The sequence below is a fragment of the Lycorma delicatula genome, chromosome 4, assembly GCF_047948215.1.
Source record: "Lycorma delicatula isolate Av1 chromosome 4, ASM4794821v1, whole genome shotgun sequence".
NCBI lineage: Eukaryota > Metazoa > Arthropoda > Insecta > Hemiptera > Fulgoridae > Lycorma > Lycorma delicatula.
This window is the reverse complement of record NC_134458.1, coordinates 151,141,714-151,163,519: the sequence shown is the minus strand read 5'-3', so window position 1 is coordinate 151,163,519 and position 21,806 is coordinate 151,141,714. Positions and strand designations below refer to the sequence as shown.

Sequence of the window (21,806 nt, the reverse complement as noted above, 5' to 3'; positions counted from 1 at the left end):
TTCTCAAAATCTATCATTTTAGCATCTATTGCTAAGGAGACAGGATTATTATTTACCTTTTATGAAACAGGAAGTTTTTTTTAATGAAAGCCAAGTTAATCTTATTAAGGAGTAGTTTTTTACAATTTTATCTGACAACAAATATAAAATATTAATTAAACAGTAAAAAAAGAAGATGGCAGTATTTAAAATTACAGTAAAAAACTTTTAATGATTAAATACTGAATGTAACTACTACGATAGAACGTTTAAAAATCTTGATTGATAAAATTTGTGTCCTAACAGCTCTTTTTTTAAATACATCCATAATTAATACAGTAGTAAACAAAAAAAAAAGGATTGTTTTTTTACGAGATCGGTGAGTACAGTATAATAATACAGCCGTATGGCATATTATGTAACTAACATTATTTTTTTATTAATGATCTAACTTTATTAACACATCTATCCATAAAGTTCTTTTTTCGTTTTAATGTATCACTATCAGATATGGCAGAATCTGATATCTTATCAAGATCTTCATTTAAACTAACTGACTTCTCAAGAAGAGGTGGCACTTCTGCAACTGATTCAATTAAACCTTCAAGACTATGCGTACGAGTAGGTGGAGAAGGACTTAATGGATCTAGAGTTTCTTCACTATTAGTTCTTGATGTCTGAGTAGGCGAAAGTATTTCAGAAGGTGTATCTACAAGTCCCTCTTCACTATGCGATCGTGAAGGGGGAGTGGGTGATCTTGCTAGAGGGCTTTCAACAAGTCCTTCTTCACTTTGTGCTCGAGATGGAACTGCGCGTTTACGTCGTGTCCTGCCCTTTGGACTTGTGGGTGGGCGCCAGGCGGTGGGCATTGGACTGGATGATTTCCGACGCCTGTAAACATAGAAGAATAAATTCACATAAAAAAAATAAAAAAATAATTGAAAATAAACACAAATTAAAATTATTTCCTGAACCCAGAAATTGGGTGTTATTTCAAATACTTTGGATGTACAAAAATATGTGCAAAATAAGTAAGTCAAGTTTCATATTCATAATAATGATTTTAGAAAGCCTTACATGAGGCACAAGAAAATTACAAAGCTGTTCTCAAGAATAACAGCTTTGTAATCCCATAATGTGAAATTGATTTAATTCACATTAAATTCACCTGTGGTGGATAAGGTTTACTAATAAGCCTGGGATGAGCTTCCCATCCCAGGCTTATTAGGGAAAGTGAGGAGTGTAGTTGTTTCCCATTGTCTTCACCGAATTGAATATATGGAACATAGCTCACCAAAATGTAGAAATATTCAGTTCTACAGTGACACTGCTTTATTTATTACATGCTGATTAGTAAGCATCATTAATCTCAGAGAAAGCATATCTCAATGATGAAGCTTCTTGTATTTCAAATGCTCTTTACATGTGTGAAAGAAAGACTAGGGCAGATAGTATAAAATAGCAAATTAATGTTACGTCGTGAATAACGTGTTATAAAAAATACCAAATATTTATCATGAAATTAGGTAGTAAATTGGAAAAGTAATCAAATTTAAACAACCATTATAAATATTATGCATAATTTTAAGAAATAAAAACTAAATTTGAAAAACCATTAATTATAAATTCAAATTACACACAAATCAGTACTTAATTAGTATTTTAATTTATAGAAAATATTAAAGAAAACCACATAAAATTTATACTGAAGTACTCATGTTATTGGTTTGGTATGATAGTGTTCTCTAATTCAATTGGTTACTTCTGTAATCTCGGCAATGGACAAAAGATTTTCTTAGAAAGCTTATATACACTTGTTGCAATGTATGTTTAAGGTGGTCAATAGAATAATGAAAGAACAAAGGGAGGGATCATTGATTCGCTACTCCCTCTCTGAGTAAAATACCCTCACAATTGTGAGGGCTTTGGGCAGAATGAATGCCCACTGCTTTGAGAGCCTTGAAGCACTTCTTCAGTTATTAGTCTCATTTTATGGTTCATCTATTGGTAAAATGTTTGTTTCTTATTATCCACACTTTTCCAAAGTTCTGAATCTTTTCCTCCCTTTTAGAATTCTATTTGTTTTACTAAAAAATACAATGAATCATACTAAGGACACAAAGTATCCTTGATATCTGGTTTGGTGACATGGGGCTGCCTCTAAATGAATCTGGAGATTTTCTTTACTACCTGGTGGCTGTACAAAAAGCTCAAATTGGGGCTGAGGTGCTCATCAACCAAAGCTAGCTTTTCTAGCTTTTCTAGTGTGTATATAAATACACACTAAATTATTCCACACTTAAAATTACAATAATAAAATATTTATATAATTAAAACCATAAATCAACTCACATTATTGACATCATCATTAACTAAAGCCGCATTAAAAAAAAGGAAGAAATTATTATTAATTAAACTTAAATTAATCAATTTCAATAATTAAAAAAAAGTAATAATAAGTACAATTATAATAAATCAACAATTTCCAAAAAATTAAAACTTTAATAACAGACAAACTAAATAATTTAAAAGTTTATTAATTATCTGTAATCACCTGGCGTGCCCCTCTAGTCAATCTCTACCACCATTTCCATCCTTATCGCTGCCCTTACCACTCTCATTAGAGTGCATCCTTTGGTATGTAGGTGGCTGTCTGACTAATGATGGAGTTGATGGAGTTGCATCACCTTTAGCACTGGCATTACTACTCATCGGCCCTCCTCTACCATCACCTCTTGTAAATTCACCTCTCATAAACCTTTCTAACTTATCAACACATGCATCCTGATAATCATGAATCCACCTAAAATGAAACAAAGAAAAAATAAAATGGGTAATTTTTTAAAACTATTTTTTTTTTTTAAATTTATATTAATATGCATAAATTAATTCATTAAAATATATATGTACATGCATTCTACATATCACAAAAAGAACTTTTGCCTTAACTCAATAGAATAGGCTGTTTTTATTTTATCAGTTTCAGAGAAATTTTACATACAAAATACATTAATATACAGCCAAGAGATACAACGGTCTGCTTAGGAAGTTCAAACAAACACATGCACGCACACACACACACACACACACACACACACACACACACACACACACACAGAGAGAGAGAGAGAGAGAGAGAGAGAGAGAGAGAGAGAGAGAGAGAGAGAGAGAGAGAGAGAGAGAGAGAGAGAGAGAGAGAGAGAGAGAGAGAGAGAGAGAGAGAGAGAGAGAGAGAGAGAGAGAGAGAGAGAGAGAGAGAGAGAGAGAGAGAGAGAGAGAGAGAGAGAGAGAGAGAGAGAGAGAGAGAGAGAGAGAGATGGAGGGGGGGAGAATTGTAAGATTGTTAATTCACCAAAAAAATAAGCTTAAATGTTTCAGGAAAATAATATGAAAATATCCAGAACCTGCTGGATGAGAAGCAGAGGATTCTCAGAAACAGAGAAAGTCTGGCACAGAAGCCAACAGAATGACAACCTCATTTTAATATACAGTAATTTCAGATTATATATATATATAGGGTTCAGTACTTTAACGTCCTCTCTTAAAGTACTGGGAGGACCGCAAGGCTCAAACAGTCCCATCAAAGAGATTTGGATGATGGACTGACTAAAGTGATCCTATATAGTCATGAAAGATAATAATAATATATTTATATATATTGTATATCTTCTTTTTTCCCAACTTCTATGACCACACAGGATCACTTTAGTCAGTCCATTATCCAAAAGTCTCTTCGAAAGGACTGTTTGGACCTTGTAGTCCTCCCAGTACTTTCTCCGCACCCTTTCTGGTGTTGAAAATGTTCATGTTGTGAGTTTATTTTTTGTGAGTGTGAAGCAAGTGTTTTTGTCCTTCATTTTTTTGTTTAATTTTATCTTGTTAATGGTGTCTTCTGGTGTAAGGCCAATTTCCTTCAGATCCTCCCTTATTTATCTGATCCATCTGCATCCTGTCTTGGGTGTTTTTCAAGTTGAGATTGTACTAGCTGTTTTAGAAGTCTCAAATCTTGCATCCTCATGATGTGTCCAAAGAATCCTAGTGTCCTCTTACGCATGGCATTAGTGATGGGTTCAAACTCTTTGTACTTGACTTTGTTGGGCATGATCCACCACAGCCCATTTTTCTGGTACTTTTTGTTGATGCAGGTTCTTCCAATTCTTTCCATTTTCTGGAGTCTGTCAGTCCTTGATTGTTTGTTCAGGTAAAAACGAGTGTTTCTGCTGCATATGTGGCTCCTGGTTTTATAACTGTATTGTAATGTCTTATTTTTGCATTTATTATTAGACATTTTTTACTGTAGGTGTACCAGGTTAATTTGTGCTTTACCTAGTTTGTCTGTTCTTGTTTGGACTGAGGTTTTTTGTTTAGATTGTTTTTTATTATTTCTCTGAGGTATTTAATTGGGTTACTATTTTGACTTTATTACTGTTTATGTTTACTTCTTTTAATTATGTTGGTTTTTGGGACATAATTTCTGTCTTTTTGAATGATATTTTGAGGCTAGATTTATTTGCAACGTTTTGAAGTTCTAATATCTTTGTTTTACGAGTAGCTTTGTTGATGTTTGCTAACAGTGCCAAGTCATCGGTGAAACGAAAGCAGTTTGTTTTGATTTTTTGGCCTATTTTTATTTTTAGAGGGCATTTTTTGAGCTATTTCCTCATTACCATTGCCAAAGAGTAGTTAAACAGTAGCAGTGAGAGTCCACTGCCTTGACACAGTCCTGTTTTGATCTCAAATGTTTCTGTTTATCATGTTTAATTTGGGATGTAGTCCAATACATCTTAGAATTTTTAGTAGGGATTCTCTGTGGATGCTATGATGTATTTTCTTGAAGTCTACAAACGTTATTACCATGTTTCTGCTTCTTTTTCTGTTGTAATCCATTATTAGCTTCAGACTCATGATCTGATCTGAACAGCTCCTACAGGGTCTGAAACCTTCCAGGTATTCTCCTAGGTCTTTCTTGAGTTGTAAACCGATCCTGTTGAGAGTGATTCTTGAAAGAATTTTGTATTTTGTGTCTAGTGTGAGATTTCCTTGTTTTTGTCCAAGGAAATCTAGGGGCTTGGTTTTGTCTGCCTTTTTGTCTAGAGGGTAGATGAGGGCTAATTCAAGTATTCTGGTAGTTGTTTGATCTAGATGTTGACAAGTTGTTGATGCGGGCAATTTTTGCTGATCTTCCTGCATGTTTCCAGATTTGTTTCTGATCTTCTTCCACTACTTTGTAATTCTTCAACTCATCCAGTGCTTGGTAGACTTCTATTACTGTGGGATGGTTGATGTTTTTTGGTGGTGTTGTTATTGGGGTGCTGATGTCAAAGTTTAGGAGTTCCGTTGGTTGTTCACAATTTAGGAATTTGCTGAAATATTTAGCTAGGATTTCTGCGATGTCTTTATTGTTATGCGCTAGAATATGGTTTTCACCCTTCATTAGTAGGGTTAGGGTTCATATTTCTTGAGTTGTCTTTTTGAAGGTTTTGTGATTCTATTGATTTAAGTGTCTTTTATGGTTTTGCCTTTTTATTTCATTAGGGTTAAGGTGGTTTCTTTTCTTTGTTTTACTATATTTTAAAAGGATGTTTCTGATTTGTGGGACTGGTGTAACAGCCATGCTTGATGTCTCTTCTCCACTGTTTTGCCACATATACTGTTCCACCATTGATTCTTTTTTACGGGGTTTTATTGAGGCCAATTCTTCTGCAAACTGTTTAAAGTTGTTGACTAGATCTTTGAGTTTATCCATGAATGTTATTTTTTGGTTGCTTTTTGGTAATTTTCATTCTTGATTGGCTAGGTAGGGTCGAATTTTCTTTTAATTTTAGGGGTTTGGTTTTGTTGCTTCCTTTGGGGAGTGAATTTAATGTTAATTTTGACTACATATTGATGTTAGCTGGTGCCTATTCCTTGGAGGACTTTTACATTAAAGATCTCTTTGTGATGAAGTTTGTCCGTGAAGACATGATCTAGTTGCCATTCTCCTTTAGTGTAGTTGGGATGTTTCCAGGTTCTCAGATTTTGAGGTTTCCCTTTTTGAAATATTTAGATTTCAAGAATAGGTTGGTTTCTGTAGAGATCGATTAGTTTCTGTCTGTTTTCATTTGTTCTCTTTTGCGAGGGCCATTTTCTGGTGATGTCGCAGTATCTTCTCTTTCTGCCTAGTTGACCGTTGAAGTCTCAGATTAGTTGTTTAACGTGATTTTTTGGGATGTTATTTACGATCAGGTTGAGTAGGTCCCAGAACATTTTTGTTTCTTTACAGTCTTCTGGAGATTTGCTTTTATTATTAGTTGGAGAATGGGTGTTTATTAAGGTGTAGAGTGTGTTTATCAAGGTGTTTTTAGGGTGAGTATTGAAATTGTATTTACATAATGTAAAAAAACAAATCAACAATTATTTTTATTTGTTGGATTTAATAGCATTCAATCTAAAATAAATTTTGTTATGCATAAAATACAGCAATTTAAAAAATAGTGGATTAGACTCAACAACCACAGATTTACTGTACTAATTCTAACTCCTGTTTGGTCCAAACATGCTAACCCGTACTGTGATTTTATGATCAATGTTTGCTGGTCAATAATTCCAATTTTATACAACTATTTTTGATACGTTAATTTTAAATTAGACTTAAGTTGCAAAGAAAAAATGTTTTTTTAATTGAATTGATCAGCTTCTATACAAAATAGTTTTCACGGAAATTTTATAATAGCATATAAAACAGAGAGGAATAGGAATCTATATTGAGAGATCTACTTCTTTAAAATGCTACATTTCCTTAAAATCTTACTGTTATTTATATTTTATCAGTTTCTATTATTACTTTCTGAAGTTCTAAAACTTTAGAGTCTGCAAAGAAACTGAACCAATTGTTAATTGGTAAAGTTTCACCAGGAAAAATCGCAAGGAATGCAAATATTCAAATTGATTCATTTGTTTAAAAGGTATAATAAATAGTCAAAAGAAAACATTTATCCTACTTCAGTGAATAGTTATGGATGAAAATAAATTGATACAGGTGGGAATTTATAGAGTACTTGAATCCAGAACAAATATAAGTCACAAAATATGAAAAAAATGTTTACATTAATCCGACTGATTCCAAATTTAAATAATTTAGATATTTCAAATACATCATCAATAAGGCTTCACAACTCTGAAGGGTTAATTTTTTCAACTTTTTTCATGTAAGAACAACTCAACAAAAGTCATTTATGGCTATCTATCAAACATGCAAATATTTGGAATAATAGTTAAATCTTTGTTTTATTTAAATAAGTAAACTTGTTGTTATCTTATAAAATAAGAAGGATAATGCAATCTTAAAAAGTGTTATCTTTAAAAATAGTTTCTTAATTAATTTCCATGTTTTTACTGATCACACATGATCAGTGCATCATAAGGTTATACACGATAAGTGTGTGATGTACACTGACCATGCTGAATGACCTAATATAATTTATCACATCATGCATGAATATACAATTGGTAACCCAAATTTTCTATTGATTTGATAGCTATAGAACATAGGTATGTTACTAAGATCTATAACACTTACTACAATCATAGTTAAGATATAATACTCTCACATACTTAGAAAAATAAATCTCATACATGAAATATTTCAGTAATAAGTAAAATGAACTTATGATTAATTCTACATTAAAATAAATTTATAATAGTTTTTAAACATATATGTATTACCTGACACCATTAAAATGGCATACAGCTCTCATATCTTCAGGCAACTCTTCTGGTTCAGGCCATTGGAAATTATCAATTATAGGAATGATATTGCACTGAGATTGCAATGCGGCAACTATCTCCTGAAAAAAGGAATAAACAAAGACATAAAAATTAAAAAGCCAAATTAATACTTATATACTTATACTTACAAAATATAAGAAATTTATATCAATAACAACCAAGACAAAAATGTTATTTTCAGATTATTTATTTATTTGCATTGGCAACAACAGGTTAATACCCAGTTACAGTCACCCTACTTACTTTTTTATGATTAGTTGAATTCTGTAGTAAATGAAAAATACCAAGTTAAACTAGGATTCAAACCCAAAACCTTCAAAATAAAAGCCAAAGATGCTACCAATCCGGTTTGAAGTATGGCATTTATATTGTTTATTAGCAATGTCAACATGGTCAGCTAATATTTAATATAAAAAAAACGTGGTAGTCAAGAGTTACTCATAGCTAAAAATACAAGATACATTTTGCATCCTGTACCTTCTCATTTTTTCCTGAATCATTCTTAATTATTTCAGTTTGGAAGTAATCTCTCAACTTAGGAAGGTCAGAAGAGGTCCAACAACACCAAATGTCATGTAGGCAGAGTCCCACTCTGTCAAATTAATTTCTACTCATAAAAAACTAGTTCATTAAATCATATTTAAAATATTCATTATTTTTATATATTAATATGGACCTTCAATATCTTCTATTTTATTATTTTTAATTTTCCATTTTGTCATGTCGTTGTGATTTAGGTTTATCCATATTTCCCTTGATTTGCCTAGGCAATGCTGACAGTTTTTATTTCTATTTTTCATTAATGGAGGAGCACACCTACCCATTCCTGATGTAATTTACTTATTGAATATTTATGTACCAAATGAATAAAATATTTATTTATTATAAGTAATATGATTAAACAGAATAAATAAATAATATTGCAACTAAATGTATAAATAAGTATGTTAAATACTTATATAATAATTTTAAGATTAATTAAAATAAATAAATAAATATACATACACGATGCACCCAGTCTTTGCATTCATTATCAGCAATACATCTTTCAAGAGCTCTTGGTGTTAATACCAAAAGGAAATGTTTTGCTTGACGAATACTTTGAAGAAGATTATTGTCAAATTTACCAGCTTCTAACCTCTCAACATCAATAAATACTGAAAAACCTCTTAACTGTAAATGGACCTTCAATAAACTATAAAAAAACAAAAAAAGGGAAGTATAAATACAATGAAATAAATTTAAAAACCTTTATAATATTGCATAGTATTTAAAAAGTATGGATGCATACATGCACATGCACACATACATAAAACAAAATAATATGTAATAGGTAAACATGAATTAATAAGTTAATATTTATTCCTTGCTGTCAAAACCATTAATTTAATGTATCTGACAAATAAATAAAAATTAAATATTAAAATATGGACACATTACCACGCAGGCAATTTGACAATAGATCAAAATAAACTTATAAACTCACTATGTAGACATTAATCATAAATTGTGCTAATAAAGGAATATTATACAACCTTTTTTCCAAAATAATTACCTTTTTATATTAATATAATCAAATAATAAGTAATAGCAAAAACTATTAAATTATTTATCATTTTCATTTATTATATTTGGTAACTGCAGGCTGACACCCAGTTAGAGGTGCCCACTTCTGTTTTTTTTTAATCTTGATAAATGAATTTTGCAGTGCATAAAAAAGTCATTCCTGCTGGGTTTCAAATAAGAACTGTTCAGATGAAAGAAGAATGCTATCATCTCAATGTGGAGATTAATAAAAAACAATTATATTAAAAATTTCGTTTTAGATAATAAAGAACAGAATATACAGTTCAAGGCTGTGAAAAATAAATAATTAAAACAATTTTTCAATTTTTTTTTAAAGAGAGGAAGTTCTTTACGTTGAGGAGTATGAAATTTAATGTCTCTCTTTTAAATTAATTGTAAAGTTTAGAGTTACAGGCTGTTCTGTGATAAATACTCTGCTGCGGTACAACACATACTTATCGAATATCATGCATCATAATGCAATAACGATAGTAATAAATTAAACAATATAACATGTAATTATATGATCTGCAACAATAAACAAGTTGTTGATAACACTAAAGTTACGTATCTGTTACATATTGTATACTTTAATACAATATCATAATGATATTTCTTGTGATATATCTCATTAAATTCAACCAAGTATTAAGTTTTATGCTGAATTCAGTACTGCACACATTATATTAGGAAGAATTATGACCCATTAACTACAATTTTACAAATGCTAATTTTAATTAAATGACTGTAAAATGTTTCATTGTTGCATCACTTTTATTACCTGGCAAGCTGTGATCCATTTGATCGTCGGTAACTGACAAACACATCAAGAGATTTATCCAGGTTTTGTTCTTGTGAACTGGCCAAGTTACTTTCCATTGCTGTAATCAAAATAAGATTAAAATTATAACAGGGACACGCCTGTAAGCTTTATACATACACGTAAGTATTAATGAATATCTCACAAGTAAATTCATTCACACAGTTTGATTGTATGTTTCAACATGCATTTTAATAGATTTAACAAGACAGAAATAAGTATTGTCTAGTTTACAGGAGTATGTGGAAGTGATTTTATATACTTTGAAGACATGAAATTGTATAAAACTAAACAATTAACTACAATATTTCATAATTGTGACTATGCATCTTAAAATTATGAAGATAAAATACCAAAAACATGATTAATTTATTTACAGAAAAAGATATTGTGAGAAAATCACCAGGCAGTAAAACTTCTCATTATGTTCTGGATGTTTAAAAAGTATATACCCAAAAATACTGCGAACTGAGTACAATATGTGAGTAGTTCTGTTATCTGTCACTATATACCATGCACCAACACAATTCTTAAATAATTGTCTGCATAGTATCATTGTAAGTTATTATTGCTGCTTTTTTTTAAGCGTTAACAAGGAAATTTAATTATTTTTATATCATGACAATAAAAAGTGAAGAATGTGTAAAAACCTTTATTTTATTCTAAGGAAATTAGCTGCTGCATTTGTTTTAAACCTTGACAGTTTTAGGAAGGAGCTTTTACTTGTAAGTGGATAAATGTTAATTTCCTTTCAAAAAAAGGTGAAATTTACTTGAAGACCAACCAACATTTGCTTACAATTAACCAATTGAAATTATAGAAATTGTTTGCAAAAAGAATCAATGAAGCATTGAACTACAGAACAGTCTTAAAAGTTGGCAGTTTTGTATAATTTCTGTCAACGAATGTTAACAGAAGAGTTGGCAACAAAATACGTTTACCCAAAAATTTGTTGACAGGATGAAAAAATAATCATTTAAAATTTTGTCACAATTTGGGTGAACAACAGTAAAATGTTTTGTACTTTCTTTCTAGCTATGATCATATAAGAGGCTTGATGTTATGTTAACGAACTAGAAGTAAAATCAGCATCATGTCAATGAAAAATACCTAAACCTAAGAAAGCCTGACAACAGTTCCAGTTGTTTATTAAGGCTATGCTAATTTGTTTTACAAAAAAAAAAAAGAACCCGGAATTGTGCGCAAAGAATTTACACCACTTGGACCAACTGTGAATTAACAATCATATTTATAAGTGTTGGAAAAATTATGTATTAGGATGTGAAAAAATGTCCAACCTAGTGGACAACAAGATCCTCAAACACCAACTTTTCTATCAATATGGCCTTGAGTGTGCAGCAGTTTTTGCCATAAAACAACATGATGGCTCCACACTCATTTCCCTATTCAGTTGAGCTTGTACTGTAAGACCTTTTTTTATTTCATCTTATAAAATACTAAATGAAAGATCTTACTGATACCAGTAAAGTGAAAAAGAAAATGATACATATAACTACTTCAACAATGAAAACTTAGAGAAATATTTCCAGCAATGAGAAAACTGTTGCGCGACAAATATATTGAGACGAAAGGAGAATACTTTTGATGGAAACTATAGTACAAAATCTTAAAAATGATGCTTAGAAAATAAGACTCTTACGAGTTGTGTAAATTCTTAAAAATCATTTTAAAAAAATTTCACAGTTATTTTTGGATCTTGTAAGTATTATTTATTTATACATATATCAGCAACAACAGGCTGATGACTAATAATATTTAATAAAATAGATGATAATGATTTATAATAACTTGTGAAGTCTGATCTAGACTCCAACTCAGTACCTCTGAATGAAAGATTGAAACTCTACCCCTCCACCAAGGAGACTAGTATTATGTATATAAAAATACATTTCTATTAATATATTAAGAGATAATTATTTCTTAAAATTAAATTAAGCATCTTTTTAATACATATACATGAAAATTTACAGATTTTTCTTTTAGAAATTTAATGAATACTCGTTTAAAATTTCAGAATGAACATTAGCATTCTATTAGAACATATTTTTTTTTGTAGGCAGCATTAACCAGTTTATCAGTGGCAAAGCTGTAACATTAAATGTTTAGGTGACATTAGATGCAGTTTGATAATTCTATAGGTCATAAGAACAATGTTTCATTCATAACATTTAAAATGAGAAAATTTTTTAACACTTATTTCATACAGTGTTATTTTTAAAAAAATTAAGAAAAATATTTTCTGAAAGAATTTTTAGTTTTACATAAATAACAAATAATATTAAGTGATTGTTGCTTACATCTGATTTCTTCTAATATCCTTAACCTATGAATACTGTTTTTTATTCCACACTCATCAATTAATTGGTCTTCTGAAAGATCCCTTTAATAAAAAACAAAAGAATTATAAAAATTAGTCAATAAAAAATTATACATGAATATTTTATTTAATAATTAATATGAAGAGATTCTTCTGTTCTATGAAATGTTCCCAACTTTATTTTAACATAACTATTTGTTTTTTCTTATATAAATATATATTCATAAAATATACCTCTTCAGTATAGTCACCATTTCTACAATTCAGATAGTTGGGGAATCGATAGTAGAATGTAAATGACCAGAAGATCTTACTGAAATATTTTAAGTTTAATAGGTGATAAGGAAGTAACAATGAAATGTAAACAGATAGTATACATGAGTTACTATCTCCCTATTCTAATATATGTTTCAGCCTTGGGTAAATACAACTTAAGTAAAGTAAAATACTGTTGAAATTTTTTATTAAGATGAAATTTTTATTAATCAAGGTAGGAGAGAGGTAAGAAAATACTGAATAATAAATATTGTGATAATAAAAGATAAAACAAGAATTAGGATTTAGGACATTAGAAGAAAGAATTGAAAAGGACAGACTGAGATGGTCTAACTTTAAAAAAGAATACTACATAAAGAGTAGAAAATAAAATTTTAATTAAAGAAAGACCTGCAGGAAAACCAAGAAAGATATGGTTAGAATGTATAAAGAAAAGCCTGGAAAAGAGAACAGAGGTGGGAAAAATGTTCAAGGAGGAATGGTATACAGCAAGAGTTAAGTGGAGGACCTTAGTCTGCAGTCTGGCCCGATAATAAATGGATAAAAGAGGAGTAGTTGATGGTGAATCATCAACATAAATGCATTCAGTTAGTAGTTATAAAATACAGACAATTCCTCAATTATCCATGATAACAACTGGGAAGAGGGTCGTGGATAATCCAAAATCACAGATGATCCAAAAATGATATTTAATAAATATGAATTAAAATGACCTAATCTTGTACTCTAGTTCAGTATTTATACGCTTTATTATATTAAAGTGTAATGGAAAAATAATAAAATTCAGCGCACTACACTATTTAAGTACCTGGTAAAAGTAATATCCAGATGTTTATTCAAAATATATATTAACATAAAACAAATTTTCATTAGCACTAATAATGAACATAAATAGATTCTACATACAATAGTGTGTGTACTACATTATACATTAATAAATACTTATTAAAACTAAAGTAGATAACAAGAAAAAAAATACACAGACATAAAAAAAAAATGAATAAACTGTGCATTTCACTCTTTCACATTCTTTTTTAAATAAGACGCGATTGATAGATTGATTGTTGTGTTAGTCACTGAAAACACTTTCTTTTAATTGAACTTCGTACTGTGCACAGCACAATAATATCGCACAATGAACTGTAGTACAGCATTATCAAATAAAAAACAAGCATACATTCAAGCAGCAAATGAATAAAACTTATCACAGAACAAAAAAACTTTAAATTTTTAGCTTCTTTATAAGTTTCTAAAAATTTATTTTTTTCTGAGAGGTGGTAACCCACAACGTGATTAAACCACTCACGGATAATCTGGAGTTGATTGTATTATACAACATATTATTTAATGAAAAAAATTTTAAATACACAAATAAAAACATTTTAGTCAGAGAATATCTAAACTGATTATATAATATGTTTTAAGCATTAAAAAAGCTACACAAATGAACAGCGCAATTTAGCAAACTGGATAGAATAATCTTAAATAAAGGTCTTTCATGTCTTAATTTATACAAAAAAAGGAGTATAAAAGCTATTTTAAAAATTCAGCAGTTTTAACATCTCAATATAAAAAAAAAGAATGAAAATTTATTAAAAGAAAAGAATGGTAAGGGTTTGAAAAGAACAGGGAGGACAGATGCAAAATCAAGAAGATTTAACCAAAACGTTAAGAAGAATAGGATAGAGGTAGAAGAGAAAAAATGTAATCCTTTGGTTGTTGGAAAGGAAGAAGATTTGTAAATTATGAAAAAATTATAGGTTCTTTTTCATAGATCCAGATGTGTATTTTATATTCAAGACTGTAATAACAATTATTCTCAAAATTCATTCCTCAGTATAATGATGTTTTAATTTATAATTGTGAATGTCAAATGACAGATTTTTAGACTTTGTATTTATCAGCTAAGGTACAAATTAATTGAAAACATCTGACAATAAGTGGTATTTATTTAAACTATCTTGAATGATCTTTTTTTATATTTTTATTTATTTTCTTCTTTGCTGAAACTGTTAGGTATCAAAGAACTGCAGCTGTCATGTCTATCTACCCTGTTTCTCTGACTTCAAATGTTACAATCTATGTTATTTATAATTTTTTTTATATTTGCTGAAGTACATTCATTGGTTATAATATATAATTGTAATAATCCTTAATACTATATTTTTATTTATTTTTATTTTTTTTTGTTTTATACTTTTCTGTACAATTTTTAAAAACTGAGCATACCAATTTTTTTCCAGTGAGGACTTAATTTACCTTCTCCTTCTATGAAAGGAATTTTTACTATCTTCAAGTTTTTCTTTTCATATATGGTTGCCATTGTGTACAATTTTGCAACTTTTATGCAGAACAGTGAAATTTTGTAGAAAACATCACAATCCTAATCCTTTTTATTTATTGTAAAATGATCAGAAAACTCAAAATTTAATTTTTTTAAATTTATATTAAAATAGAATATTTTATTAATAATATTGAAATAAATGTTATTTTATTATATTTTTCCAAATAACTCACTTATATGAAACAGAATGAAAGTAGAAAGAGTTTTTTATTTAAGAAAAAAGGTCAGGACTGAAAAAACTAAAAGCACTATTTTGTTAATAAAACAAGCCTTCAATTACATTATCAGATTGATTAATAGATTAAAATAACTCTAATGTGTAGCAAACTCAATTTTAACTACTACATCGTATTCTAAACATATTCAAATCCATTTAATTTTATAAAATTCTTTGAAAAATAAATAATAAATTTGTTATATAAATTGAAGGAATTTAGAAATAACAAATACTAAGGACTTATTAATAGGAAAGGAACATTCAATAACAAGAAAGTAAATTAATGTTATATGTATATTACCTAATTGAATTTTTATCAACACCAGCATTAAGCATGGAATATGTATAAATAGAAAATTCAGTTCCAATACTCTGAAGGAATGTGTTTAAATTTGTTGTGTCCTTACTGCTATAGTCTGCCATCTTCTTCAAGTTTTGTAATTCTCTTGTAAATCTGTTACAAAAAATGATACAATTAAATAACATGACAAATATTTTATAAATATCAGCAAATAATCAAAAATTCAAATAGTAATTTAATTTCTTTAATTATAACAATTAAAAAATATTGACATTATTCTGGTAAATGTAACCAATTGAGTTTATTAATATATATTGTTAAAGTAAAAAAATAATAAAACAAAATGCAACAGAAAAGAAAATAGCTTTGTCTCTCTCTGTCACATAATCTTAATACTTAACATAATTATCTCCTGTAGTACCATTCCTTTCAGATTAAATAAAATGAAAATTGATAAATTATATAGAAAAATTTTAAAGAAAGATAAAATTATATATCTAATTATTATTTTAATAATAAAAATAAATTCTATTATAATTAATTAACTTAACATTCCAAGACAAAGTAATTTTGAACCTCTTTTTTTTAAAGATGATTATTAATTTACAAAATAATTCAAAACTTATGCATGGTAATGTTTTCTTTTTGAGTATTCATCATTTAATTAGTGCTATTCTCTTTTATTTTCTATGACACTCTTTTAACCTAACATAATTGTTAATCCCTACTCATCAGTTTTATACATTCCAAACTTTGTATCCCTCTATAGTTTTTGATTGTCTACATATCCTTTGATTAACAAATTAACTAAATTTATGGCCCATCAACCTAGTTCATCTTTTTAATAGATTTCTAACCACAAACTTTTCTTCTCTGCTATTTGTCTTGAGATCTTTTAATTTCATATATATAATTTATATAATTATAAATTATATATATATAATTATATAATTTCATATCAACCAATCTAATTTTCAACATTATACTATAGAACTACATGTCAAAGCTATCTTATTCTCCTTCTGCTATTATTCTGCTATATCATTTCTGGAAATGAGAAAATTCTCAACTTCTGAGATACATATAAACCCTGTACCCTCTCCTACATATATAATACTTTTGAAATATAAAAGTATGAAATATATGTTTTTTCTTGGCTTTAGTTGATATAGGAAGGTGTTTTATATAGCATTGTAAAGCTCTTCATTAGAGAAAATAAAAATATGATTTAATAAATTTATATTAAATAATGTATATTAATAATATTATATTTATTAACTATAATAGTAATTAATAGTATTTATATATATTTTTTTGGCAATTTAATTTGCTTTTTTATAGTTTGCTAAACACCCAGTTCATGAGGACTAAGTTTTAATTAGTCCTATTAAAAGATTAGGCAAGCAGTTTTTTTTTTATATATATTTCAATCAAGTGAGTTTCTATGATAAACACGATGATATCTTAACACCATAAAAATTAAAAAATTCAACTCCCTATAAGTAATTTTTGTTAGTTAGTAATTAAAATAAAATAATAACTATTGTAATAAAAAAGAACACTGTGATGATGACTAAAAGAAAGAAGGAACAAACGTACATCATTATTATCATGGTTTTTACATGAATGTCTTTTCCTTCATGATGGGGTAAGAACATGAAATAAACAAATTTAAATTATAAATTATCGGTTATATGTAATTTTATCACATTTCATGAATTGCAGAGATGTTCCATACTGATCTGTTACACACTACAATCAAAAATATTGACAAAATATATAAAACCCACCCAAAAAAAGTATAGTGATTATCAAGACCAATAAAAATTACATACCAGTTACACTAGAAAAGTGAGGAGTGAAGTGGTATTTTTTATTGATTTTTTTCATTCAATTAAATACATTCTTATGGATCAATATGCCAAAGCCACTGAAATATTGATGATAATCAAACTGATAAGTGATATTTTCTCTTTTCTTATCTCAGTAATTGTCTGCATACTTAAGTTTATCACTTTAGAAGAGTTTGGCTGACTTTTGTCAAATACTTTAAATGTCTCGCAGCCATAAGAAATATTGCAACAGATAGTATAAATCAACAAATTACGTACCCCTTTCTATTGCCAAATAATGTATATAATGCATTGTTTAGCCATTTTAACAACATAAACCATTTCAGTAATGCATATAATGCAAATGGTTATATTTTATTAAATTAACCAAAGACATAAAAGCTTCTTCATTCCAAAAGACAACAATAAAAAATAATCAGTCAAGAAATCCAGCTGTAGTGTAGATTATACCAATTATTATTTTAATAGAAATATTGAAAAAAAAAATAAAAACAAACCTTCTTCTTCTAATTCCATTAACAATACCAATATCATCTCTTAAATTATCTTCTGTTAACTGTAATAATAGGTCACCATCAACTCTACTTTCAATGAAATTATTAGCATACTCCATAAACCCAATCTGAAATTGTAACCAGATACAATTAAAATAATGTAATATTAAATTAGAAAGAAAACTAATACTATGCAATAAAAAAATTATATATATATATATATATATATATATATATATGTAATTTAATAAGACAGAAAAAAATTAACTACTTAATAATTACTGAATTTTTATAATCCAAAAATTTCAATACAACATATCAATTAAAAATTAGTTTTAGGTGAAAGATGACAAAATTACAGGGTTTCAGTCATAGTAAGTAAAAATAATCCTACAAAATCCAAAATATGTACCATTTATTTTCTCTGATTAAAAGTTTCTTTCAAACAAAGAAGTTTTCCCATGAATCCTTTTCAAATTTTTAAGGATGACAATACAGAGGATATACTTTTTTTATTTCTTGCTCTAGCAGTCAGGAGATTATGAATAAATACACAATGCATGCTGCATTCATAACGTGCACACTATTAAAGTGTAAGCTAATTTCATTTGATGTGATAAAAATCTTTTAATACATTCCTAGCCTAATTCTGTGGCAGAGTGGTAGCGTCTCAGCCTTTCATCTGTAAGTCCCGGGTTCGAATCCTGGTCAGGCATGCCATTTTTCATACGCTACAAAATTCTATTTCCAGATCCCATACATAAGCTTCAAGCTTATGTAGTGATATCAAGCCAAAAAAAAGAAAAAATCTATTCAGAAAATAAATTTGTAAGTACTGATGTACTTAAAAATGCAATAAATAGATAAACATTCTTAAGTCCTGAGGTTATATGATAAACAGCATTTTCTGCAATCTATCAATTCACAACACCTAAAACATCTCAGGGAGTGCCAGCCTGGAAATTGAATGGTGTGAAATAAAATAAAATGTAAATGGTCAAAGCCACATTTAATATACTATTGATGATTACCATAGACCACTGAAGTTAAACTGTGTTTTGAGCATTTTAACAAAATACTATTAGTATTTATTTGAGGCAAATGACTATGTTACTTGTTAAATTTTCTCTAACTTAATGGAAGGGGAATAAATAATGCTTTTTTAATTATAACTATAACAATTTGCAAATGTAAATTATCTGTAATCTTTTACGACTAAAAAATTTAATGACAATTATTATAAATTGAAAGCTTATCAAAACAAATTTTAATGAAATTATTAGTATAAGTTGGCAACAATGTACTCTACCACTGAAAACAGCTGATAACAGAAAATATAATTTAATAAAAAAAAAGATGTTTAGTTATAAAGTTATGATTTTTACTAAGAAAAATACATACTTGCTTCACCCACTCTCGAACATCTTCTGAAGACCATAAAGGTACTTGCTGGCTCAGTTTATGTGGAACTTCCTCTCCAATTAGTCGCAAAGCTTGTGCTGCATATTTTGAGGCAACTGCATTCGGACAACTGGCGACTTTCTTCAACGGTTCAATTGCACCAATCTCATGAAATATTTCTGTATTACCCTGTTGTTTTTTAATACCCGCTTCCATACAAAAATGAAATGCAGCTAAATTTCGTGCTTCTTCTCGTTTTGAACTTAATACAGGCACTAACCTTTGTAACCAATTTTTGCTCTGACCATGAGCATGAGCTAAGTTTGATTTGGCAAATTCCGATGGATTATGAGATGTAACGAAAGGTTCTACTAAATTTAACGTTCCTGATTTTAAAACTGCAGCTTCAATTTCTGTATTCGCAACAAGAACGGCTATGGCAAGACATGCATAATATTTAATATTATCATCATTATGAAAAGCTAGAGGAAACAACCACATTGGAACTTTACGTTTTATCATCGCTTCTTGATTCTCTGCACCACCATACAATGATAAATTTGCTAATGCACCAGCACAATGCCTTAATGTTTCAACATCATTTTTTCTACACTCAAAGAGAACAGCATCCAAACCACCGAGTCTTATTACATCACTACAAGTTCCTTCACTGTGTTTAAATAAATGCTCGAGAATACCTAAAAATGAAAATCATAGGAAATAAATTTGGAATTAAAATACATTAAAAAAACAGCATGTAACATGATTAGAATACATGATCAGTATTTAATGTTGATTTTATTCTACACAAAGATAACGTCTGTTTTGCATAAGAATGACTATTAGTATTAACGTGAGATTCATAAAAAATGAAAGTAATATACTAATTACAGTGAGAATCAAAGGAGACTTGTTTGGGAGGAAACAGCTGTCACTAAAGTACAACAGTACTTTGTTGAACATGTTGAGCATAGATATTTTGGCATCATTGCAATTGTAAATAAAGTTATTTTTATGGGCATTATTTGTACTTTATTGTGTTGTATCAAGAATATCAGGAAATCTGACTTTACCCAATTGGTACTGCAACTAAGAGGGTTTATTGTTCAATCACAAGATAGGAAACATAGTTCCTGGTTAGATTCAAAGGTAGACTATACCTCACCAGATCACAAAGATGTGCAGGTTCAGCATACAACAAGCCAGTGTCTAACCCAAACCAACAGAATTTAAACCAGGAAATAATAATTAAAGATAACAACAAGTGATAGAAGAAGAGAGAGATAACCTACCTAAACAAGGATAGAGGAACATTGCAAAATAACATTGACCAAAAGTTAGTTTTTGAGGCCCTCATCATGTAACAGCTGGCTATCCCAGACACAAATCCCTAGAAAATCAGGTTATTTTTTTTTTCATCAGAAACTAATGAACTATCACAATAATAGGCTCAATTTCATGAAAACCATCACATTCTATCTGTGGAATTGTAAACCTTATAGAAATATTCAAAGAGCTAAAAACTGTTTACTCAAACTCAAATGGAATGTGTGTTAATTAGTTAAAAAGACAAATAAAAATTACAAGGCAATATTTGGTAAATTTTCTTGGGTAACCTTGAATAAACTAGTAAATCTTCAATATTCTCAGAAAGGGAAGAGAAGATTTATCCAAATTCTCAACAAGATCTTATAGATTAAAAGTCCAGTTAGTAGCTCAGCAATAATCTTTAATAATGGGATATTAGACACTGTTTTTAACTTGAAATGAAAGAAGTTCTAGATGAATTATATAACACTGGCTCCACAAAAATGCTTAACTGCAAATAATTTCCACTCTCAATACTGTTAGCACTTATAACAGTTTCAAATCAATTGGTAATCAAAGCTAACCATCAATAATGATGGAAACCTATTTATTACTTATGGCATTTCTGATAAGAAATAGTCAATCAACAGAAGCAGGCCAAAGGATTTTTAATTTCAATTTTTTTGCAATAATTTTCCTGCTTCTATTGACAATAATAATATATATATGCATATACAAATACAATGTTAAATGTCTGAGAAAACAGTAAAACAAATTTACCTGTGCCAACTCTTGCATGATCAACAGAATTTGCATTTTTTGTACAAACACAAGCAACTGTGACAACTTTTTCTAAACCTTTTTCAACAACATGTGTTCTATTTTCAGTAGTAAGGACCTGTTCAAGAAGACGAGCACTTGAAAATTGTAATTCTCTATTATCAACATCACAGTTTTCCATTAATAAATCTAAACCACCACAGCTACGTAAAACATTACATAATGAATACCTGCAAAAGAGAATAAAATTTATTGGCCTTTATTTAAGTGTGTTTGGTTAATTGAAAAAGAGTAAAAATAGTAAATAAATAAAATAAATAGAATACCAAATTAATTATAGAAATTTCATTTAAGTTTCAAAT

At 28.9% G+C, this 21,806-nt stretch overlaps 1 protein-coding gene across 5 annotated transcripts in view; it reads right to left on the bottom strand.

Annotated features, from left to right (window-relative positions):
• Positions 1-214: 214 nt before the first annotated feature.
• The window catches only part of Sarm (sterile alpha and armadillo motif), a 297,807-nt gene continuing 276,215 nt past the window's right edge, over positions 215-21,806 (bottom strand). For all 5 annotated transcript variants that reach the window (XM_075364376.1, XM_075364378.1, XM_075364381.1 and 2 more), the window contains exons 8-17: positions 21,445-21,674; positions 19,357-20,054; positions 17,959-18,083; positions 15,609-15,761; positions 12,451-12,533; positions 10,094-10,193; positions 8,752-8,941; positions 7,684-7,805; positions 2,534-2,782; positions 215-870 (exon numbers count right to left, since the gene is read on the bottom strand). In XM_075364376.1, coding sequence (XP_075220491.1) covers positions 2,551-2,782; positions 7,684-7,805; positions 8,752-8,941; positions 10,094-10,193; positions 12,451-12,533; positions 15,609-15,761; positions 17,959-18,083; positions 19,357-20,054; positions 21,445-21,674 — 1,933 coding nt within the window. In that variant the 3' untranslated portion in view covers positions 215-870; positions 2,534-2,550. The remainder of the gene's footprint in view (positions 871-2,533; positions 2,783-7,683; positions 7,806-8,751; positions 8,942-10,093; positions 10,194-12,450; positions 12,534-15,608; positions 15,762-17,958; positions 18,084-19,356; positions 20,055-21,444; positions 21,675-21,806) is intronic.